General features: G+C 48.3%; 1 protein-coding gene across 4 annotated transcripts in view; it reads right to left on the bottom strand.

The window, feature by feature from the left end:
• The window catches only part of LOC138467580 (uncharacterized), a 1,374,796-nt gene that overhangs the window by 1,194,762 nt on the left and 155,929 nt on the right, over nt 1–24,105 (bottom strand). For all 4 annotated transcript variants that reach the window (XM_069607716.1, XM_069607715.1, XM_069607714.1 and 1 more), the window contains exon 3: nt 7,177–7,290. In XM_069607716.1, the coding sequence (XP_069463817.1) occupies nt 7,177–7,260 (84 nt within the window). In that variant the 5' untranslated portion in view covers nt 7,261–7,290. The remainder of the gene's footprint in view (nt 1–7,176; nt 7,291–24,105) is intronic.

Genomic DNA, 24,105 nt, shown 5'->3' with positions numbered 1-24,105 from the left:
TAAGGCCACAGTGAATTCGCACATAGCGCGGCGCACATAACAAAAGTAGGCGTAACACGGGGCGTCACATGCAGAATGGGGAACAACTCGTGAAAATGTGGGCATCACGGGGGAAGTACAGGAGGCAAGTGCGCAGAACGCCCACACGCTCGCCTACAACACGTATTCATGGAATCGAATAGGGAAAAACAGCGCACGGCCAAAGACGCGCACAGGCCCATACATGTCCGCCACACGAAAGCAGGCGGTAGTGTCCCTGCGTAGGAAAAAAATGTGCGCCAAAGTCCTACACGCGCGAGAAGGCCCACACGCGATCGGGCCTGGGGGAGCATGTGCGTGTATTTCAGGGGTGCGTGTGAAGTTCCACACGCGATTGGCCTGGGCGCGTGTATTTCAGGGGTGCGCGAGAAGTTTCTCACACGATTGGCCTGGGCGCGTGTATTTCAGGGGCTCGCGGGTGTTTTCACACGCGATCGGGCCTGGGGGAGCGGGGTACGTGTATTCCAGGGGCTCGCGGGTGTTTCTACACGTGATCGGGCCTGGGGGAGCGGGGTACGTTTATTTCAGGGGCTCGCGGGTGTTTTCACACGCGATCGGGCCTGGGGGAGCGTGTGCGTGTATTTCAGAGGTGCCCGAGAAGTTCCACACGCGATTGGGCTGCGTGCGGGTATAACAGAGGTGCGCGCGAAGTTACACACGCGATCTGGCCTGGGGGAGCATGTGCGTGTATTTCAGGGGTGCGCGTGAAGTTCAACACGCGATTGGCCTGGGCGCGTGTATTTCAGGGGTGCGCGAGAAGTTTCTCACACTCGATTGGCCTGGGCGCGTGTATTTCAGGGGCTCGCGGGTGTTTTCACACGCGATCGGGCCTGGGGGAGCGGGGTACGTGTATTCCAGGGGCTCGCGGGTGTTTTCACACGCGATCGGGCCTGGGGGAGCGGGGTACGTGTATTCCAGGGGCTCGCGGGTGTTTCTACACGCGATCGGGCCTGGGGGAGCGGGGTACGTGTATTTCAGGGGCTCGCGGGTGTTTTCACACGCGATCGGGCCTGGGGGAGCGTGTGCGTGTATTTCAGAGGTGCGCGAGAAGTTCCACACGCGATTGGGCTGCGTGCGGGTATATCAGAGGTGCGCGCGAAGTTTTTCACGCTATCGGGCCTGTGGGGGAGCAGGGTACCACTCACCGTCTGCCTTGCGTGTAGAAGAACGCGTAGCCAACACCCGCTGTGAAGTAATAGCGTTTGAACCCCAACGGATGGAAAACACACGCACCGCACGAAAAGCACATACAGAGCAGTGTAAAGGCACGCAGGATCTCCAAGCCCTGCCAGGGCAACACCCGTGCGCGAAACGTCACAGACGCGCTTACGCTGTAAGGGCCTTTGGTCCAATGAAATCGCGTACGCGTGCTGACGCGCTTACGCGCTAAGCCCCTTTCCTCAAATTTCACGCTGACGTGCAGGATTTTCACGTGCCAAATCACTCCATATCAAGCTGGCCACGCGAAAACACTCGGAAGACCACGCTCCTGCCCAGAAGGCCGAATTACTGCCCCCCAGTGCCCCGAGCAGCCTCCCACGTGCCATCTGCTGCTGCCTGCCTGCCTGCCTGCCTGCTGCCACCGTGCCCTGCCATTTGGTGCCTGCACATCAGCCATCTGCAGGGGTTCAGTTGCTGTGTCCACCCCTGCTGGAACAGAAGACTCCCGACTCGGATAACATCGCTCCACAGCCCAGCCCCAAGACCCAGTTGCCCACCCACTCCTGCCCCTGGGGTTGCCATGTCGGGCACATCAACATCTGGCACCAGTGGCAACCCCCGGCCAGAGGGGAAGAGGGGCACCAGCTTCACTGCCACCGAAGTTGGTGTCCTGGTGGAGCAAGTCCTGGGGCAGTAGGATTCCCTCTTCGGATCGTCCCGCGCCAACAAGGAAGGACGGGAGAGGATCTGGGCCGACTGTGTGGTTGCCATCAACGCGGAGGGGGTGGCAACCCGCACCATCCAGAAGGTCAAGAAGCGCTGGGAGGACTTGAGGTCCAGGACCCTCATAAAGGCCCGGCGCCTCGTGGAGGGGGGCCGGGGCCGCATGAGTTCCATCCAGATGAGGGTCCTGGAACGCGTACACCCAGCGCTCCACGCCCAGGTCCTTGAGAGGGAGACCCATCTGGAGTTGAGCGGTAAGTGGCCAAGCATTGCTGTGTGAGACAGGGCATGTTGCAGTGTGCTGGTTGTCTGATACTTGCCTGTATGTGTGACATAGGCCATGTACGCATGTATGTGTGCAGGGACATCATGGTAATGCATGTGCGACCACTAATGTGTGAACCGCACGGTTGTTGCATGTGTTTAAATGTGACATGGGGAGCCCTATGCAGATTGTACACATGAGAGCATGGCAGTCTCTGTTCCTGGACATGGGTGGGGGTGAGGGATGGGTGCTGATGCCAGGTACATATATGGTATCCATGTCTGTGTGCCTGGCCTGCGTGTCTGTGACTTGTGAATGCCATGGATGCATGACACATGTCTGTGACAATTTACAGATTCACTGATGCAGCCTAGTCATCCTTGTATCCACTGTGATTGGGGTGTACGGGGCCAGGTGGATGTGACTGAGGTGAAGTGTGTGCATGTGATAGGCATGACCCATGATGCATGTGAGTTCCATTACATTGTATGTTTCGAGAGTCCATTGGACATGTATGGAAATGTCCATGGCATGCACCATGACTGTCACTGTGTGTGTTTTGCCTGGACTGACACATGTGTTGTGGAGGGACATGATGGAAGTGTACTTTGACAGTGGCACTCATCTGCTATTGCTTCCTGTCTAGGGGACCATTGTACAGTACCCTGATGCTTGTGTTCTATGTCTCCCTCTACACAGCGGCTAGTGAAGAAGAGGGCGGAGATGGCGCTGTGGAGCACGGCGGCGGGGATGCCCCCACGGCTGCAGCGGAAGGGGTGGGTGAGCCCCCACAGGGGCCTGCTACGGCGGAAGATGGTGAGGAGCCATCCAGGTTGGTGGTTTCCACAGAGGAGGAGGAGGCCGCCACTGAGGCGCACATGGGGCCTGGTGGGGGCATCCCTGCTGGAGCAAGTGGTGCAGTCCAGGGGCAGGGGCAGGAGGCAGCACAGGTCACCGTGGAGGGGCCTGTGCATGTCGCTGTCCCTAACCCTGTGGGTGCACCACCATGCACCAGCAGGGATGCCCCGTCCCAGGCCAGTCCGCAGGTAGAGGGGATGTCCATGTCATCTGACTCCCCTCCACCAGCAGACGAGGGGACCCCTGGCTGTATGGAGAAGGTCCTGATTGGGGTCGCGATGCGCACGGCTGTGATTCGTGATGACGTGCGTGCTTCCCAGGAGGAGCACGCACGTCATCACGAAGAGCACCGTGCCGACGTGGCCCAATTGGGATCGTCCATGTTCGGGGGTTTCCTGCATGTGTCGGCCAATCTGGCGGCCCTCTCCTCCTCTGTGGAGACTATACGCCAGTCGTTCTCCTTGCCGTCTCCCGGCCCAGATGCCACCAGGGCCCCCTGTGGACCTGCCCTGACCAATGCAGCCAGCTCGGTGGGGATCCCATCCCTGCCACAGTCGGGAGTCAGAGGTCCAGCAGGGGTGGACACCACAGCAACTGTACCCCAGCAGATGGAGGATGTGCCGGCATCATCAGGCAGGGCACGTGCACAACGGCGTCGGTGGATTCCATCAGCCTGGATGCCGTGGTGCTGGCAGAGGCAGTGGCGTCGGAGGCAGCAGCGGAGTCAACGTGGGAGGCATCATGGCTCGGGGCCATCAACATCGGAGGGGCAGGCATCGGCCGGAGGACAGGAGGACCCAGGACGGGAAGTGTCTTCCGTGTGGCAGCGGTTGGGCCAGCATATAGGTGCGGAGCGGCGGCGGGCGGAAGAGGCGCGGCTCACAATGGTCAGGGCGGAGAACTCCATGCGGAGGGCCCTGAGGCGGGCCGAGTGCCTCGAGGCAATCCGCAGGGGGTTGGAGGAGGAGACGGCGTCGTCCCTGCGGACCCTCGGGCCATGGAACAGGACCGCCTCCGGGACATCGAACAGGAGTTCGATGATGCCCTGGCCTGGAACACCACGGAGTGAGCCGCTGGACTTGCCCGCTGCCTTTGTATATAGTTATATAGTTAGTGTTAGGTTTCCTTTAATATCTTTTTTTTATTTGGTTGCGATTGGACAATTCGCCACATTTTTGTATATAGTTCAGTTTTTAGTTAGTTGTCATAGTTAGGTTTCATTTGGTTGGGCTCATGGACCCGGGATTATCGTGTAAATAGTTCTTCAATGGATTCTTTTATTTTTTGGATTTTTTTCATCGCCATGGAGCAATGGTTTTTGTTTATCATTTACACTTGGATTACTTTTCTGACTGTGACTTTGGACACCATTCATTTTGATTGTGCTGTGTGTTTTTGTTTTTTTCATGGACATTCATCTTCTTTTGGTTGTTTTGCTTTGTGGTTTTTCTCATTTAATTTCCATTCAAGTTGATTTTCAATACATTTTTATTTTCATCCTTCAATGTGTCGTATCATCTCATTGCTTTCATGCATGTCATGTTGGGTGTTTTAACATTCACTTGCAGCCATTGTGTGTGACAGACGTGTTCATTTGCATTATTTACATTGGGTGTGTAACATGTAATTGCCTTTGATATGTGGGTGGATGTGATAGTTGGCTGGGCCTTTTGGCAGGGGAGGATGACCATTACGGACATGATTGGGGATTGTTGGGACACAGGTGCAGGGGGGCATGGATGGGACATGGGCGAGGGCCTGGTGGAGGGTGCCCCTGCACTGTTGGGGGGTGGGGGGGTGTGGAACATGAGTTGGACATGCGGGGGGCCTGCTGGCAGGTGCCCCACAGTGCTGGGGGGTGGGGGGGTGGGAGACATGAGTTGGACATGGGTGGGGGCCTGCTGGCAGGTGCCCCACAGTGCTGGGGGGTGGGAGACATGAGTTGGACATGGGTGGGGGCCTGCTGGCAGGTGCCCCACAGTGCTGGGGGGTGGGGGGGTGGGGGACATGAGTTGGTCAGGGGTGGGGGCCTGCTGGCAGGTGCCCCACAGTGCTGGGGGGCGGGGGGGTTGGGAGACATGAGTTGACATGGGCGGGGGCCTGCTGGCAGGTGCCCCACAGTGCTGGGGGGTGGGGGGGTGGGAGACATGAGTTGGACATGGGTGGGGGCCTGCTGGCAGGTGCCCCACAGTGCTGGGGGGTGGGGGGGTGGGAGACATGAGTTGGACATGGGTGGGGGCCTGCTGGCAGGTGCCCCACAGTGCTGGGGGTGGGGGTGGTGGGGAACATGAGTTGGACATGGGTGGGGGCCTGCTGGCAGGTGCTCCGCAGTGCTGGGGGGTGGGGGGTGGGAGACATGGGTGGGGGCCTGGTGGAGGGTGCCCCTGGTGGCTGGGGGTGCAGGGGGACATGCGTTGGTGGGCAGTAGTGCAAGTTGACATGTGGGCTGGTTGGGGGGCATGGCCATGGTGGATGGGGTGCCTGCAGGACATGTGCATGGTAGGCCCCTGTGGGGTGAGCCACCTGCATGGGCCATGGAGGGTGTAGAGGGAACACCTGGGAGGACCCACACGTGCAATTCACGTGTGGTGCTCCCTGCGCACCCCTGAAATACACGCAAGCAGCCCAATCGCGTGTGAAACTTCCCATGCACCCCTGAAATACACGCACGCAGCCCAATCGCGTGTGAAACTTCCCGCGCACCCCTGAAATACACGCACGCAGCCCAATCGCGTGTGAAACTTCCCGCGCACCCCTGAAATACACGCACGCAGCCCAATCGCGTGTGAAACTTCCCGCGCACCCCTGAAATACACGCACGCAGCCCAATCGTGTGTGAAACTTCCCACGCACCCCTGAAATACACACACGCAGCCCAATCGCGTGTGAAACTTCCCGCGCACCCCTGAAATACACGCACCCAGGCCATTCGCGTGTAGAACTTCTCGCGCACCCCTGAAATAAATGCACACGCTCCCCCTGCCCGATCGCGTGTGAATCTTCTCGCGCACGCATGTTCCCGACACCCGTAATACGCGTTCCCCGCTTTTGCCAGTCCGGTAAACTGGTACAGTGTTGGCGCAGCCCTTTGCGATGGTTTTGCGATCTTGATGGCTTTTCCTTGCGCGAGGGCGTTCTTGGGGGCGTAACTGGCGCTGCTGCAGGGTCGCTGCGCCACTCTGCGCCACGTCTGCTTTTGGAGGCGAGAATCCATGAATACGCTGTGCGCGGAAATTGATTTTATCACACGCGGCTGGCGCAGACATTCGCACGGGCACGCTGTGCGCCAGCCGCGTGCAACACTTTTGAGAGGAATTACATGAATCAGCCTGTTAATATGCGCCCTTCGCCCTTTTGTGAAATGGGAGTACCTGAAGATCTGGGATTTTTTTTGCTGATTTGTAAAAGATTCACTGACTTGGGGAAGAAGTAGTAAAAAACCACATTGTATGAGGTTTAATATCTTGTTTTACTCAGACGCATTTTTCTAAATAATGAAGGTATGTTATCGTTGTGTGTTTATTTGTACGCACAATATAACCCTATGCTGTTATTTTCCGATGTACGTTACTGTTATTTCCATGATGCCATTGCTCTAAGAGGTTTTTTAATGTAATGTTGCATTTTTATTATTCTGTATGCTATGTTGATGTTAAGGAGAACTCTGATTTAACAAATATGCTTGTACTTGTAATTAGCAGGGATGGGTGTAATTGCATCTATCAATGCAAGGGCACTCACTCCCCGTCCCACCACCCCCGTACCCCCAGCACATTTGTAATTGCTCGACCCCATTGCCCTCCCCTTGTGGGGTCACTAATTCATACCGAAGAGTCTCCAATATGCTTGCCGTCAAATGTATGCATGGTGGGGGCTGGCCTTACACCTCAAAACCCCTTTCTGTGAATCAGAGACTTGAGGGGTCAGATGGGCAGGCTCAGAGGAGGTACGAAAGCCAAAGGGCCCCCTCGCAATTGGGGGCCCAATGATCTTGTGATTTGGCCCTGCTGTGTCTACGCAGAAGGGGAGACATGATTTCATTCCCTCGTGTGCATGAATGTGAACTTTCACACCCAGTATGCTTTCTTATTATTGTCAGGTTCCTTTCCCAGCTGGATGAGGTTTCTTACCTGACTCCCTGAGGATGAGGGCGGGTACCTGTCCAAGAGGGAAGGAAGGCTGCTCCTCGTGTAAGGCTGGAGACTGGTAGCCATTGCCTCACACAATCACCTTTTCGTATTTTGCTGAAAGAAAAAAGATAAGGACATGGCTTGAGGCTCAGATGGCTATAACACAAAGGAAACTGCAACCAGATGCAGCGAAACTTTAATGCAAGAATTTAACAACCCAGTGATCACCGCCTTTCATGTACGGCTAACCTTAAATAAGCATTTTCTTTTATGCTGACCAGTACATAAGTTAATAAGTTAATCACTTTGGATGGGAACGTGACTTTAGAGTGATAGATTACTGAACCAACACAAGGTAAGCCATTGTTTCAGACCAAACTTCCAGCTACTAACAATACGGCACACTGTGGCTGTGCCAAATTAAACAGACTGGCACATGGTGGCATCAGCCGTGCTGGCACTTCATGTAAATATACAACTTTATATGTTTTCAAATGATTGATCACAACCTTTTTACGTGCTCATAACATTAAAGAAAAGATATTTTGAAATGACTGTGTGATTCTGTGAAGTAAAAAAAAAGGAAGCAATCACCGGGATCATGAGGAATGTTAGAAGCCGCAGCGAAAAAAAGAAAATAACACATTTGACCAAGATTATGGGCAATATTACCCACCATCTAATTTGTTGGCTAGTACGGCCCCGCACACAACTTAATACTCAAAAACTTTAGAAAAGACGTGGACCATCAAACAGGGTGATGGAGACCAACACTGCAATGCTGCAAGCCAGGGTGCAACTTAATTATAATGATCCCAACTAATTAACAAGAATACTAATGCTCCAAATCATCAGCACCATGCCCTTTCTGTCCATGGCCAGGGAAATCAGAACTACTTATTCACAGTTCATATAACAAGGAGGAGTACCACTAGTACATGTCAGTGGTGGGGTTCGGCTCATCAATACACTGACTACTAAAATCAAGTCAGGGTTTTCATCAGACCCACAACAAAATGTGTGATGAACCTAATACAACACAATGAATTTCAGCTAATGTTAATTGGATAATTTCTTGAATTCTGAAATTCCATCTTAATGTTGGCTAGGTCAACAAGTCTTCAAATTCATTTTTGCTTCACGTCAATTAAGTAGCGTCTTGCTGTAATCCATGTGTCCCAACATCTGGGGTAGGTGGTCCACACAATCCCTGCAAATTTCACAATTCTGAGCCACCTCAAATCTTTTGTGCCTCTTTTACTGGAATTTGGGAGAGAGGAAAATGCAATTTCACAGGAGATGGAATATTGATGGAAAGTTTCAAGATTTAAAAGAAATTAAAATAAAACAGTTTTGATCCAGTTGTATCATTTGGATATGTAAGTGATGCAGGGATAGGAAGCGATTTTCCAAACCAGTAATTTAAAGTATATTGTCAACTTTGAAAAGACTTAAGCTGTTGTTGCACACAATGGGTTAAAACCATGCTCCGGTGTCGATAGGTGGTTGAAGGGTTTTTAACTACAGAATCGTTAAAGCTTCAGCTTTTTTGATTTAGAGACTGAGCTTAGATTTTGGAAAACTAATGGAAATGTTCTTACTGGCCCATTGAGCTTCTGTGAGCTCCCTCCACCCTTGACCAGGTCTTCCATCAACCAAGCTTTGCATGAAAATACTACAGATTGGTAACCCCTACTGTCTAATCTAATCTTTCAATCGGGCAGGACCTGAATGCCAAAGGGGCCTAAGGGGGCTTCCTAAGAGTTCCCTACTCTATCTCAAGATGGTGCCCACATTTTCTCAGTCACTCTCATTTCTCTCTCTCTATCACTCTGTGATATTGCATTTTCATCATGAACTATTTCTCTTGTCCTCTCCTTTTTCCCCTTTCTTGTCTCTGGGCCTTTTTCTCCCACTGCCTCCTCCCTTTTCTTCTACTACTAGCAATTCCCCCCTTCTCTCCTCTTGTCTGTTGCTCTGTCCCCCTTTCTCCTCTCATCTCTCTCTCTCTCCCTCTTTTCCCACTTCTCCCCTCTTCTGTCCATGCCTTATTCTCTCACTACTACTCCCCTCCTATACTCACTAGTCATGCCAACCTTCTGTGGCTACAGTTCCTCTCTAACACTCTCAGCCTCTACACTTTCGCTCAGTTCACTCACTGCTCTCCTCTACACTCCCATCCTTCTACTACCACTCTCTCTCACCTTTCATGCTGCTTTACTCCTACAGGCCTTATATACCCAGGATTACCTTTTCATGTTCACGCCCCTCCATTGGTTCCATGTCTCACTGTCTCACCTGACTCTAGGGGCCATTCAACATCTATTCCTTTCAACAGGGTTGGGCCATTGCACAGAAAGCCTTTACAAAACCCTTGTAGTCCTACCCCCTTTTTGCATGCAGTATTCAAATCAATCTCTTTCAGTAGCAGGTCGTTTGCCTGCACTGCTGCTTCCCGGGAGTGAAGGTGAGTGGTGCATTATCTGAAGCGTGGCAGGTGCCGGTAATTCAAAGTGGATGTCTGGGTTAGCAGCTTTGTTATCCAGTGCTCCAGGATTTCTTGTCCCCACAATACTTGCCAGTTCTTGTGGTCCAGAAATTAAACAAATAGAACTCTGGCCAGCATCATCATCAATGGTATGCAGTATTGTGTCATTGACAGTGGTACCAAGTTCAACAGTCAGGGCACATAGAAGGGGTTTCAAACTTCTTACCAATTAAGCACCATTATATGTGGATGGCCCTATCAAGGAGACCAATAAAAAATGGTCCGTAGCACTACAACCCTTCTAATTTAACGTCGATCATAGGGCTGGAAAAAACAGGTCAACTTAGTCTTCCTTTCTAGATACCTTCAGGCATGTCCAATGAGCCATGCCTGGCTTGCACATACAGCTCTCTCAGATATTTTGGAATGTTTCATGTGCCCGATAATTGCTTGTACAATGAATGGTGTTTTGCAGAATTATCTAGCAACAACAGTGGTCCCTAATTGCACCAATTCAACCCAATATCGAAAGGCTGAAAATCCTGTGCCAGAATTTGAATATATGCATACATATTCCCCACATATCTCTGTAGTTCTCCTGGTTTATGTGCATAGCCAAAGGGGATCAACCCTATTAATTGTTCTCAAATCACATGGCTCTACTCACTGTTCTCTTCCTGTATTCACTACCCTGTTTTGTACGGTGCTCCGCTACTTAGCATTTACATATCAATATCTATACATATTTTGAATCTGGGTTAACAGCGGCTTTGGCCTACATCCTAGGAAGACTCCTAACCCAAGTTGGGAGTTCTCCATGTATCCCCTGCTAGGGTCAAACCCGTGACCCTTTCATATGCCTCCACCCTTATTTTGAAATCCCTTTCCTCTTGGGGTTTACTCGATGCCTGAGGATATTGTGAGGGGCAGAAATGAGAGACGGACACACGGTTGTCCTATTCTTGGCTAAAGACATTTTTATTAAATACAAATGTGTTGGGAACATGCCTCTCCAGCCCTATTCGAAAGAGGAACATCCCTGCCTAGAAACTAAAACTAAGGATCTGTCTGTGTCAGGATGTCAGTATCTGAAAAGCCGTCCTTGTGTCCAAAACAACCTATCCTGATCCTCACACTTAGAAACAAACAACAAAAGGTGCAAGGAAATGTCTTTAACCTGATGTTAGATATGATATGATATGATATGATATGATAGGTTATTTATAACGTGCTTAATACCCAGAGGTTTCTAAGCGCAGACCTGGGGATTGAACCTGTGTTGCTCCGTGTCGTCTTGCTTCCAAGGGGAGCACGTTGCTCCTGAGCTATCCTCCAGAGAAAGTGTTAAAAACCAAAAGTATAAGAATACATTTAACGAAAATGTCCTCCAAAGTAAAGACCCTTGGATCCAGATGGTGGTTCCCTTTCCCTGGACCCTTAAACAGGATTCAATACTAGGGCTCCTGTTATTGAGCCTATTCTGCCCAGGAGGGTTACTTATGAAACAAAATTACAATTGAATAGGTCCAGTAAGGATTCTGCTCAAAATACTCACACTCCCTTTCACCCTCTGCATCAAAATAAAAGGATCACTCTCTATATATATGCAAAAATATATTGATTTTTTATATAAAGTTGTATAAATTGACATCAAATGGACGTTTTTTAGAAATATAACATCACACGGTTGATAACCAAAAGTACAGACAAGAAACATATATTTATATCACACATGGCCACAACATTTTTGTTGCATAACAACTCATTTGTGTGTGTAAGACAAACTCAATCACAGTTGTTGTTTATCAGGACAGTTCACAAAATAAAATGAAACCATTAAACATAGTGACAACAAAAACACAGTTGTGAATGTCAATAGTTCTCTTTGCGGTGAACAGTAGCGATCCACTGTACTTAGGTGTAGTGCATCCAATGTCTCTTTAGCTAACAGTTCCTTTGTGTCTTCACTGCACTCACAAAGTTCTTGTTCAAGCAAAAAGTTCTGTAACAGTCTTGCTGTAGAAGTTCTTGTAACTTTGCAGATTACCTGGTACACTTTCCTGCCAGGAAACTTTATGCAATTTTCAGCTGCCTGTTGTACTCACCTGTCAGGACCTTTCTTTATGGTTTCAGATCGCCAGCCAGGAATCTTTGAACAACTTCAACTGCCTGGTATACTCGCCTTCCAGGGCTCCTTGTGTGTTTCACAGTTCCTTTATACAATGTCAGCTGCCTGGGGTATTCACCTGCCAGGGCTCTCATGTGTTTCACATTTCTTTGAAATACCACAACAGCATATACCATGTGGTGCTTAGTATATCTATCCATGGTAATATTTGCTCCAATGTATTTGCTCAAAACATCTCCCCCACATTAGTATCTCATGCATCTGTACTTGATTGTGGTTTGCCTTTGTACTTTGCCTTTTCTGCATTCAAACATTCCTCTTATTGGGTCTTGAATGTGTACCTTCACTGGATTGCCTTCAAGCAAACTTTGCTTTTGTCAAAGTTCTGCATTAGCACTCTTGTACCATTCAATCACTTGTTGGCATGCTTGTCAGAATGCCCCTGGTTTCCCAGCTTCTTTGGGCAGACTCACTGGTTTCTTCCAGTGTCTTTTATGCAGCTTGGGCTTCTGCAGTGTGGCTTCTTCACCCGTTTCCAGTTTGGAGTGTACGGATGCTCTGTGGTCACACACCAGCATTCGTTCGAAGCCCGGGGTGAAGACTGCAATCTTGTTGAGCAGCCTGACCTACAGGAGCTGCTACACTGCTCCTGGCATCTCCACGGCCCTCCTTGCCGACACGCAATGTCTCTCTCCCTGTCCTGGTGACCTTCTCTGCTTCGCCAGCTCCGTCGATGTGCCTCGCATTCAGGAGCCCTAGCGTGGTTGGCAACATCTCCTCCTGCACTGCTCGACTCCATAGTGCGCTTGCCATCTTTAAATGACCCATTCATTGAAAGTTTGGAAACACAACTAGTCTACATGTTGTGCTTCGAGCTCCTGTCAGTTTGCACAAACTCCTTTGTGCTCCTCTTCGGCTCAGTACCTGAGTGGTTATGGGAGTTGAAGTCCATAACTTTCTTTTGGCTTTTAACTGCTGGGTGGTTTTTCTCACTGATTTCTCACAAAAGCACATCATAAACAAAGGGTGTAACGTGTGAGTTGTGGGTGTTTGAGTGAAAGGTGGGGGCCTGACTAGAATGACAATAGGCCATTAAGAATCAGGTATCAATGGGTCTTCCTCATGGGGAAGTGAGGAATACGGTGGCTCCTTCAATGAAGTCATCTCCCTGGTAGTTGTCCCCTCCCATGTGATCCTCCCTCATGCAAACACACCCAGGCTCTAGATCAGGTAGTGGCTGACATCCCCTGGCCACATAGGAGGAGGTCACCACCGGGGAATCTGTGGCTCCATTGCATTCATCACCATATCTAGAAAGGAAGTCTACATTTGCCTGTTTTTTCCAGCCCTATGCTTCAGGTTAATTAAGTGGGGTTTCAGTGCTAAGGACCACCTTAGGATACTTGGATTGGTCTACTTGATAGGGCCATCCACACAAACGGTGCTTGATAGGTAAGAAGTTTTCATTTTCTTCCTGCTAGATAATATCACAGACTGTGTACAGCCCACTTGTCTCCCAAACATTCTAGCTCATTGATAGAATGATTACTTGTTGATATATAGGTTGGGCCTTTCTTCCCTATTCTTGACTTGTGAGGGGAGCGCTCGTAGACCCACCACAGAGGCATCATTCTGAAAAAGGAAATCTTTTGAGAAGTCTGGCACGGTGTACAGTGGACTACTGCATAGCTTTGTTTTTAGTTCTTCAAAGGTTTTTTCAGCTTTGTCGTCCTGACAGATGGGGGTGTGCTGTGCTTTCCCAAGTTTGTCCATTAAGGGTGCAATGAGAATGTTAATGTTTGGAATACAGTGCCAATGTTGCTCTATCAACTCAAGGAAAGCTCTTATGTCTTCCTTGTTCCTTGAGTGGGGGTGCACTTAATGGCTTCCGCTTTGTTGTTGTATGAAAGAGCCGACTGTTTCCTTCCTGATATCCCAGAAATGTGACTGTCTTTTGGGCGAAGTTGCATTTAGCGGGGTCGGTCATGATTCCAGATCCTCTCAGGCAATTGCTTAGAGCATAGAGGTGCCAGGCATGATCATCCCACAATACACTATGGATGACAATGTCATTTAAATTGGCCCCATGAAACTTCAGTACAGTTCCAGAACTCAATCCACCAACCTTTGGACAGTGATTCTATGTAGGCCAACAGTATGAGCTGAGCGATTCCTTCTGGGGTGTTTTCTTTTTCAACTCTGGATCAAGGGGCACCTGCCAATATAATTGTGTTAGGTCTAGCATGGATATAAACTTGGCCTCACCCAGGGTCTTCATAAACTTGTCGATACGAGGCATGGGATATGCATCAAACTCAAACACTTTGTTGAGTCGCAGGAAGTCGATGCAAAATCTCCAACTCTGGTCTGGTTTTGGCATGAGTACAATATATGAAGACTAGTTGCTATAAGGCTGCTCAATAGCACCCAGTTCAAGCATTTGTTTCAACCCCTACTGAACTATTCTTTTAGAGGATTCTGGTAGTCCGTAGGGAATTTGCTTAATCCCTCTCCCTCGTGGTGTTGTGTGATTTTTTGGAAGATTCCTTGCACCCTTCCTGGTTTATTAGAGAAGACATCATGGCAGATTTGCAGAAACTTCACTAGATCATTGTGATGTTGGACAGAGAGTCCTGAAGGAATTGTCACTCCAGTCACTGTTATGGATAGAGGAGGGCCTCAGGTGTTATTTTTGCAAACCCGTATTCCCTGTGTTTTTTTTGTGAGCATGGGATGTGTGTCACGTTGTTATGACTATCATGTTTGTTTACATTCTCGTATCATTGTATGTTCATACGCAGGTTTATTTTTGTTGCTGCGCAGAGAGGGTTTATAACGTTGATGGTAGGCTCCACCAGCAGGGGGAGCGAGGTTGTCTGTGAGGTGATTTCACCTCAGGACTGTCGCGGGCCGCCCTGCTGGCAGATACAGTTGGATAGTCCCAGCGGAAGATAAGTGGCCGGTGGGGATCGGTAGAGGCAGAGCAGGGGAGAGGTGGATGAAGACAGGAGCTCGAGTCTGTCACTGAGGGCATCCCGGCCCTCTGGTGTCCAGTGACGGTCCCTCGTGTTAGGCCATCCACCTAGTGGAAGCCAGTCTCTCTCCCCCCAACCAGGGTCGAGGGAGTGTGCCGGGGGCCATAACTAAGGGCGCACTTGGCGGGTGTTTCAACCGGCAAACCACCGCTACCACCTGCTGGCTAACACGTGGGCCTTGGCATGCCAGGACAGATGATAATTTTCCCCTCTCCTGTTCCAGAGGGACCCTGAGCTGAGAGGCATGTAAGTTAACATACGCTGCGAAGAAAGTGTTTCTGGACGACTTTCGGAGACGCTGTGAAGAAGGCGCTGTGGTGCCTGGAGGGGGTTGGGGCCACCCTGATAGTTGAAGGATCCCTGTCATTGCTTATGAGGACAGTCTTAGACCCATGCTGGTATAGTGGGGATTGATCCGGTTTCTAGTGACATATTAGCCCTGAGGGGTACAGTGATTTGACACAACCATAGTTTATACACTTCACCCGCTCTGGGGGCAGAACGTGTTAATTCCCTCTGGGATGGTTTTTCTGAGGGGGCCTTTCTGAACGCTGTGCTGAGGAGGGGCTAGAGCCCAGCATCTTGACTGGGGAGCTTGACGTAATGTGGTGTGAGTGTGGTACCTCCCAGTGGTAGTCTGAGCTACCTGTGTGAAGGGGGAGTTGGTCCGATTAAGTCAAATATTTATTTAACCAATGTGAATGCGCACGTTCTCATGTAACCTACATGATATATTTGAATATTTATTTACCAGAGGTGAATGCGCACTTTCGCATGTGATTTACATGATATATTTGAATATTTATTTACTAAAGGTGAATGCGCACTTTCCCATGTGACTTACATGATATATTTGAATATTTATTTACCAAAGGTGAATGTGCACTTTTCTCAGGTGACTACAGTGTTAAATATGTGTATATTTAGTTAAACAAGGTGAATATATGCATTTTCTCAGGGGATCTCTCTGAGGTATATGAAGATTAATTGAACAAATGTGTATGCCTACATTCCCAGGTGCCAGCACTTAAACATATGAATAGTTATTCAACACATGGGAATGAATTGGTTCCCAAGGGCCCCACAGGACCCACTGAGAAAAACCTAAGGAGGAAAAGGTGTAATTAATGATACCGAAAGTAATGAAATGAAAACTGTTGAACATTGTTACTTTCCTGTATTGTCTGAGAGAGCCTCAGTTAGGAGCTCAGTAATGTAATATGGCTCATGTGTAACAAGGATTGGTTTGATTGATACAAATATATAATGGAAAGTGGTTCTCGCTTGTTACAAGAAGCCAGACTGTGTCTGTTTATTTAACTAGGGGCACTGATGTAGCTGTCTCCCACATGGGTGGACCTCCCCTTGGTCCTTACCAGGGTCCATCCACATTTCCCCTAGGTACTTCTGGTATGCACATGTGTGTAGTGAGGTGTCAGACTCCTTTGCTCAGGTCTCCAACAGGTTGCAGTCCACTCATATATATATAGAAATCAAGCAAACAAGGGAGGGGCACCTTACACTTTCATGCAGCTCCAACAGGAGAGGGTTGCTATTTCCTTTCAAAAGATTGAGTTTATTGATATGACATAATTGTGATGGCTTCTTTAAATCTGCTTGCTGGACTTTATGGCCAGGCTCTGGATCCTATGTTGGTAATGATGTAAGCTCTATGCCATCTTTCCAGGAGTTTATTTTGTGTAGTGGGCATAATGACCATTCCATTAATGCCCACCTAGAAAATTAGTAATTTAGCCCTTTGAATATATGATTTCTCCTGTTTGGCCTCCACTGTCTAGCGATGGGATCTTACCAGGGCTCGGACTATATCCATGTGTTCTCTAGCATTTCGTACTGTGAGACGATCTCTGGTTTGTCTGCCACCAGGACTCAAACCATTTAAAAATATTTGAATGCAAACCATCCATGCCCACAGCTTTACCCACAGGGAGGGCTTTTATATTCTTAGAGATCTTTTCCAAGATAAACACTAGGTCATTTGAACTTAAATCAACCCCCTTATCACCAACACCTGGTCTTTATCAAGGAAGAAAATGTTGTATCCACTTATCCACTAAACAGAAGACATTTGGGGGTCACTATTTTCTCCCAGGCTATCAACCCCTCTAGCCACCAATTTCTCAGAATAAACTAGTGCCATTGGCTCAAACTACCCTCTCTAAATGCTGCCATTGTTTAGTTCCATAATCCAATTTTTTCGACTTGAGACTGAACAACAGACCTGCATAAGCAACCCCCTCCAAAACAAAGGTATACATTATAGACTTCATAGAACAACACTCCTGGCCAAAACAAGGAGCGTTTGCTTTATGTTTCAGATTGGTGTTAATATTAATGTGCAGAGGCTTCATTTAGTTTGAATGTTATCAATCAATCGATCAAAACACCTCACAACAGATATGCTGTCTTCTTTCATGGACATTATACAGTCTGTGGTTCTCTGGTTTGTCGATTTTTAGGTTTCTCCCGTTCCACCCTCATTATCTTGAGCACATCACCTGAGTTTCGGCCATTGACCAATTAAAAAGCGTAGAAGCTGGTTGAGGCCTGGGTTTTTTCTGTACAAAGAGAGCCCATAGGATGAAATCATTCAAATGTCTTCCTTCATCATTAACTAGCCTTCCCTGGATTCTTTTGAATGTCTGATTACATCTTTCGACAAGTTTTTTAGTTTGGGGTGGTATACAGATGTCCTCAAGGTTTTTAAATTCATGCGGTCCTTCATCGCTCCCATCAGCTTGGACATAAAACTACTGCCATGGTTCGCCAAAATCTCCTGAGGGACTAACACTTGAATGACGAAAGGAAACAACACTTTAAGGATTGCCTTTGTGGTATTGTTTCTTAAGGGTAATGACTCGAGATATCTGGTTCCATAACCCATAATAACTAGGAAATATTTGTTCCCAGCTCGGGAAGGCTGCCGCAGACCCACAATGGCCTACCTATCCTCTAGAATGGTACATCGCTGCTAGGCAAAGGAGGCAGCAGTGCTTTTGGTACATCATCTGGAGAGTTCTTGTGACATACAGGGCAGATGGTGCAAAGCTGCTTGATGTGTGTGAATATTTCAGTCAGTAAAATCAACTCAGGACATTTTTCGAGTCTTCTATAGCCCCATATGTCCAGCTGTAAGGTTGTGTGGGCCATCTCCAATATCAATGCCTGGAAATATTGTGGAACCAATAGTTGAAAGTGAATGATATCATCCCCTTTTGGATTGATATCAGCACACTAAAGGAGGCCTCCCCTCACTATAAATTGGGGCTACCTCAGTGTTTTGCTTTCTTCTCAAGTCACGAAAGCTTTCCGGGCCTGCTTCGACAATGGATCCACATGCTGGGCTTCTCCAAAATCCAATGATGCTGGGCCGGCAGCCCCACTGGATATTGGTTCCTTGCTTGGGTCTCAGTTATTTCTCCAAATCCAGCACCAGCTCTTTCAGTATCATTTAGATCATTAACCTCTTACATTTTGGGGACCCAGATCTTCCATCAAACTATTTGGGCAATGGGATTGCCAAGTTTGATTACATAAGTGTTGTAGCCTAGGTTAAAGAGGACTGTCACCTCTCCCTGATAGTCTCTGTCTATGACTCCTGCTCCCACATCTAGTGAGTGTTTCTGAGCCTGACCTGACTATGAGGCAACTCATCCAGAAGTCCCTTTGAGGATTTCCAAATGAAGACCAGTCTTAACTAGTACCTTCCCTCTTGACAAAACCACCACCTCCTCAGCTCCATAAGTCATAGCTGGCGGCTCTTGGCATAGCACTCGTAGTTAATCGAGCAGGGTCTGAATACTGCCACAATGTCACATATGGTCTTAAAAAATTATCCAATATCAATTGCTGGTTCAAGTGTTTTTATTAACACAATCTTAAGGCTTGAACCTTTCTTGATTTGCAGACTGCAATTCTGAAGGAATTTTCTTTGTGCTCCTTTGAGATCCTGTGGGCAGAGTCCATCCTAGCCCAGGCCTCCCTTTAACCCACACCTTATCTATCTAGCTCCCTCGAAGACTCCCTAGAGGTTCCTTACTGTATAGTCCTAAAGGGTTGATATCAATGGTTTTCAAGACGGTGCCTATATTGTCTCAGTCACTCTCCCTCTCACTTGCTCTGACTTCTCTTTCTGAATGTATGTCTCCTGATTAACTATTTCTCTCATCCTTCCTTTTCCCTCTCTCTTGTCTGTCCCTCCTTCACTCCCACTGTGTCTGACCTTTTTTCCTTCTCCCTCTGATCTCCTCCCTCCCACCTCTCTCTCTCGTTCTCCTCTCCTCTCCTACTCCTTCCACTTCTCTCCTCTTCTGTCCCTCCGGCCCTATCACGCTCCTCTCATCTCTCTTTTTTACTCCCCTCCTCTGCTGACTACTTGCTCCAACTTTCTGTGAAAACAATTGATCTCCCTCTCTCACAATTTCTAACACTCTCCCCTATACACATTCACTCTCTATTCTTCTTTACACTTAGTGTCACAAACTGGAGTAATGTTGAGTGCAGATTATGAAAAGCCTCTCCAGGAACATGGCTGACCCGAAATGAGTACAGGGCAGACAGTGAACTGCAGAGGTACCTTCAAGGGAAGCTCTCAGCCAACTTGGTAGGGGCTACAGCAATTACGGTCTGAATTATCCGATGAATGTAGCTGCATCGATGCCACTGCTGCCATAGCGACCAAAATCTCACAGTGGTTTTATAAGTACTCTCTCATACATTCTCACAATCACAGCTTCAATATTTACACTCTGTACCACTCTCTATCAAACACAATGCCTCATCAGTTAAACTACTCCACAATCTCCTCAACATTCCAATCCATCTTCCATCCTATTCCTGGTCTATAGATCCACCTATACCTATTCTGAATGACGAAAGGAAACAACACTTTAAGGATTGCCTTTGTGGTATTGTTTCTTAAGGGTAATGACTCGAGATATCTGGTTCCATAACCCATAATAACTAGGAAATATTTGTTCCCAGCTCGGGAAGGCTGCCGCAGACCCACAATGGCCTACCTATCCTCTAGAATGGTACATCGCTGCTAGGCAAAGGAGGCAGCAGTGCTTTTGGTACATCATCTGGAGAGTTCTTGTGACATACAGGGCAGATGGTTCAAAGCTGCTTGATGTGTGTGAATATTTCAGTCAGTAAAATCAACTCAGGACATTTTTCGAGTCTTCTATAGCCCCATATGTCCAGCTGTAAGGTTCTGTGGGCCATCTCCAATATCACTGCCTGGAAAGATTGTGGAACCAATAGTTGAAAGTGAATGATACCATCCCCTTTTGGATTGATATCAGCACACTAAAGAAGGCCTCCCCTCACTATAAATTGGGGATACCTCAGTGTTTTGCTTTCTTCTCAAGTCACGAAAGCTTTCCGGGCCTGCTTCGACAATGGATCCACATGCTGGGCTTCTCCAAAATCCAATGATGTTGGGCCGGCAGCCCCACTGGATATTGGTTCCTTGCTTGGGGCTCAGTTATTTCTCCAAATCCAGCACCAGCTCTTTCAGTATCATCTAGATCATTAACCTCTTAGATTTTGGGGACCCAGATCTTCCATCAAACTATTTGGGCAATGGGATTGCCAAGTTTGATTACATAAGTGTTGTAGCCTAGGTTAAAGAGGACTGTCACCTCTCCCTGATAGTCTCTGTCTATGACTCCTGCTCCCACATCTAGTGAGTGTTTCTGAGCCTGACCTGACTATGAGGCAACTCATCCAGAAGTCCCTTTGAGGACTTCCAAATGAAGACCAGTCTTAACTAGTACCTTCCCTCTTGACAAAACCACCACCTCCTCAGCTCCATAAGTCATAGCTGGCGGCTCTTGGCATAGCACTCGTAGATAATGGAGCAGGGTCTGAATACTGCCACAATGTCAAATATGGCCTCAAAAAATGATCCAATATTAATTGCTGGTTCAAGTGTTTTTATTAACACAATCTTAAGGCTTGAACCTTTCTTGATTTTCAGACTGCAATTCTGAAGGAATTTTCTTTGTGCTCCTTTGAGAACCTGTGGGCAGAGTCCATCCTAGCCCAGGCCTCCCTTTAACCCACACATTATCTATCTAGCTCCCTCCAAGACTCCCTAGAGGTTCCTTACTGTATAGTCCTAAAGGGTTGATATCAAAGGTTTTCAAGATGGTGCCTATATTGTCTCAGTCACTCTCCCTCTCACTTCCTCTGACTTCTCTTTCTGAATGTATGTCTCCTGATTAACTATTTCTCTCATCCTCCCTTTTTCCTCTCTCTTGTCTGTCCCTCCTTCACTCCCACTGTGTCTGACCTTTTTTCCTTCTCCCTCTGATCTCCTCCCTCCCACCTCTCTCTCTCTCGTTCTCCTCTCCTCTCCTACTCCTTCCACTTCTCTCCTCTTCTGTCCCTCCGGTCCTATCACGCTCCTCTCATCTCTCTCTTTTACTCCACTCCTCTGCTGACTACTTGCTCCAACTTTCTGTGAAAACAATTAATCTCCCTCTCTCACAATTTCTAACACTCTCCCCTATACACGTTCACTCTCTATTCTTCTTTACACTCACTGTCACAAACTGGATTAATGTTGAGTGCAAATTATGAAAAGCCTCTCCAGGAACATGGCTGACCCGAAATGAGTACAGGGCAGACAGTGAACTGCACAGGTACCTTCAAGGGAAACCCTCGGCCAAATTGGTAGGGGCTACAGCAATTACGGTCTGTATTATCCGACGAATGTAGCTGCATCGATGCCACTGCTGCCATTGCGACCGAGATCTCACAGTGGTTTTATAAGTACTCTCTCATACATTCTCACAATCACAGCTTCAATATTTACACTCTGTACCACTCTCTATCAAACACAATGCCTCATCAGTTAAACTACTCCACAATCTCCTCAACATTCCAATCCACCTTCCATCGTATTCCTGGTCTCTAGATCCATCTCTACCTATTCTGACCTCACCCAAACAACTTTCACCCTGTCTAAATCCTACAGGCCTTTTATACCTGTGATTTCATGTTCCCATTCTTCTCCCAACCCTTCATTGTTCCTTGTCTCACTTGACTCTAGGAGCCTAATCTGTATCTATTTTTTCCCCTGGGGTCGAGCCATTGTACAGAGTCCCTTTAAAAATTGCTAGTAGCCCCACCCCTTCTCGTATGTACTGTTCGGATTGGTCTCTATTAGTAGCAAGTGCTTTTTCCTGTGTGTGCTGATTCCTGGAGTCAGAGTGAGTGGTATGGCACCTGTTCTAGCTGAACCTTGACTGGCTTATGTTTGCCTCAATAAATGCTAGGACTAGAGGTTCCGAAACAAAACAAGCAGCACTCTGTCCAGCATCAAGTGTATATGGCATTGGATGACACTCAGGTCACATAGAGAGGGTTCAAGAACTGGGAGAAAACTGGTGCTATGTCAAGTAGGCCTTCTACGCCAGAATGGGAGAGGTCCCTGTCTCCCCGACAGGGCAAGCCCCTGCCCCTGTCACAGTATCACTACAAGTTTGCTGATGCAGTCGTTTTTTGTTGATAATTCTGTTACTGGCTTTTTTTGGTGGTAAAAGTTACCCCAAGTTCTACCACATAGCTTAATTCTGACTTTGGAGGTAAAGCATATTGCTGTAGATAAGTCTTCCATTTAATCACCAATTATTGCAAAAAATACTTCAGCAGAGTTACTGCTCATGGTAAATCCTCCAAAATCCCCATGGAGTCAAATGGACTCCAAAAAATGCGGAATAACACTGCCATTATCATAGTCGTAATCACAGAGTAAGGGCCCAATTCATGGACGTATTTGGATGGAAAATAGGGTACTTGCACGTCAAACTGCATGCAAAATTCCATCCTTCGATTCATGGAATCGAATGCACGGGATATTCCTTGGACTTGCGTGCATTTCGCACAGGCTCAACACATCTGCTAGTGGCCGAGAGGCCTTGCGCGAGACTCCACGCAGAGCATGGGCAAGGCGTGCGCAGACAGTCAGAGTAGGGGGCGGAACTCGGAAAATGAGGAAGAACAAGGGAAAAGTGGGCGTTGCGGGGGACAGCACGCAGGCAGTCCATGGCACGCATACAAATGTTCACTGTGTATTCATGGATGTGACCGTGCAAACTCTCGCTTGTGAAATACCCACGTAAATCCCTTGATCTCTCTGCCACCAAGTGCACTTGCGGATAGGATTTGCAGCGTAGAGGTGTGTTTGAATATCGGATTTAGGGTTGCGTGCACACAGACGGTGTTCCTATTGGACATAGGGATGCACATACGCAGATTAGTGGGAGGCCAGGTGTAGGTGGGTTTCACGGCGAGTCAGAAGTTGCGTTTTGATAGGGTACAGACGAGGGCATTGAGGGTGTGTTCGGGTGTGATGAGGTCCTCTCCAGTGAATGCGGTTCAGGTGCTTGTGGGGGAGATGCCGTTGGGGTTGAGGAGGGATGCGTTGAATATGAGATGGTGGGTGAAGTGCAGTGCGAAGAGTGTGGCTCATCCGGTGCGTGAATGTTTGAAGTATAATTGGAGGTTTGACTATTATAGGGACCGGTGGAGGAGGAAGGGGGGCACTTTTGGGTTTCACATGTGGGATGTGGGCGATTTGATGACTGTGACGGGTACGGATTTGGAGAGATGGCCGAGGTGGATGATGAGGTCTCCAAACGTGTGTTTGGGGTTGGCGAATGTGGTGTCGAAGAAGAGAGGATTGCGGGGCGAGATCTAAGCTTTGGGTCAGGCGTATGTGGCAGGAAAGGAAGGATGCAAGGTGTTCACGGATGGTTCGAAAGATCCTGTGTCTGGGAGAGTGGGTATGGCATATTATCTGGAAAGCAGTGGGGAGTATAAAGTGGGACGATTGACGAACGATGTGTCAATCTGTATGGCTGAGTTGGTGGCGATTGCATTGGCGATTGATAGGGCGTGCGAGTTGGGGTTAGAGAAGGTGGTGATGTTTTGAGATTCATTGAGTGGGTCACAGGCGATTGTGGCAGGGGATGGTGACAGGAAGGATGTGATCTTGGTGTCATGAGCACTGCTCCTGAGAAGCCAAGTCAAGCCCAGCATCCCCGGAAGCAGGCTCACGACCCTCGTCCCCGGCTCCAGCAAACCCCTATTGGGGCCCTCTGGACCATATCCTCACGCCTCTGGCGCCAGGCTCATAAGGAACCTCAGTCCTGGCGCCAGGGGTACCGGGCTCATAATTCTTGCAAAGGTGCTTGGGTGGACCTACCTGTAGCAGACCATGCTGCACACTCACCTTTGCAAATGCTGGC

The sequence above is a fragment of the Ambystoma mexicanum genome, chromosome 4q, assembly GCF_040938575.1.
Source record: "Ambystoma mexicanum isolate Mex_15411 chromosome 4q, UKY_AmexF1_1, whole genome shotgun sequence".
Classification (NCBI taxonomy): Eukaryota; Metazoa; Chordata; class Amphibia; order Caudata; family Ambystomatidae; genus Ambystoma; species Ambystoma mexicanum.
Note: the sequence above shows the minus strand (reverse complement) of the source record. Positions and strands in the feature narration are given on the sequence as shown.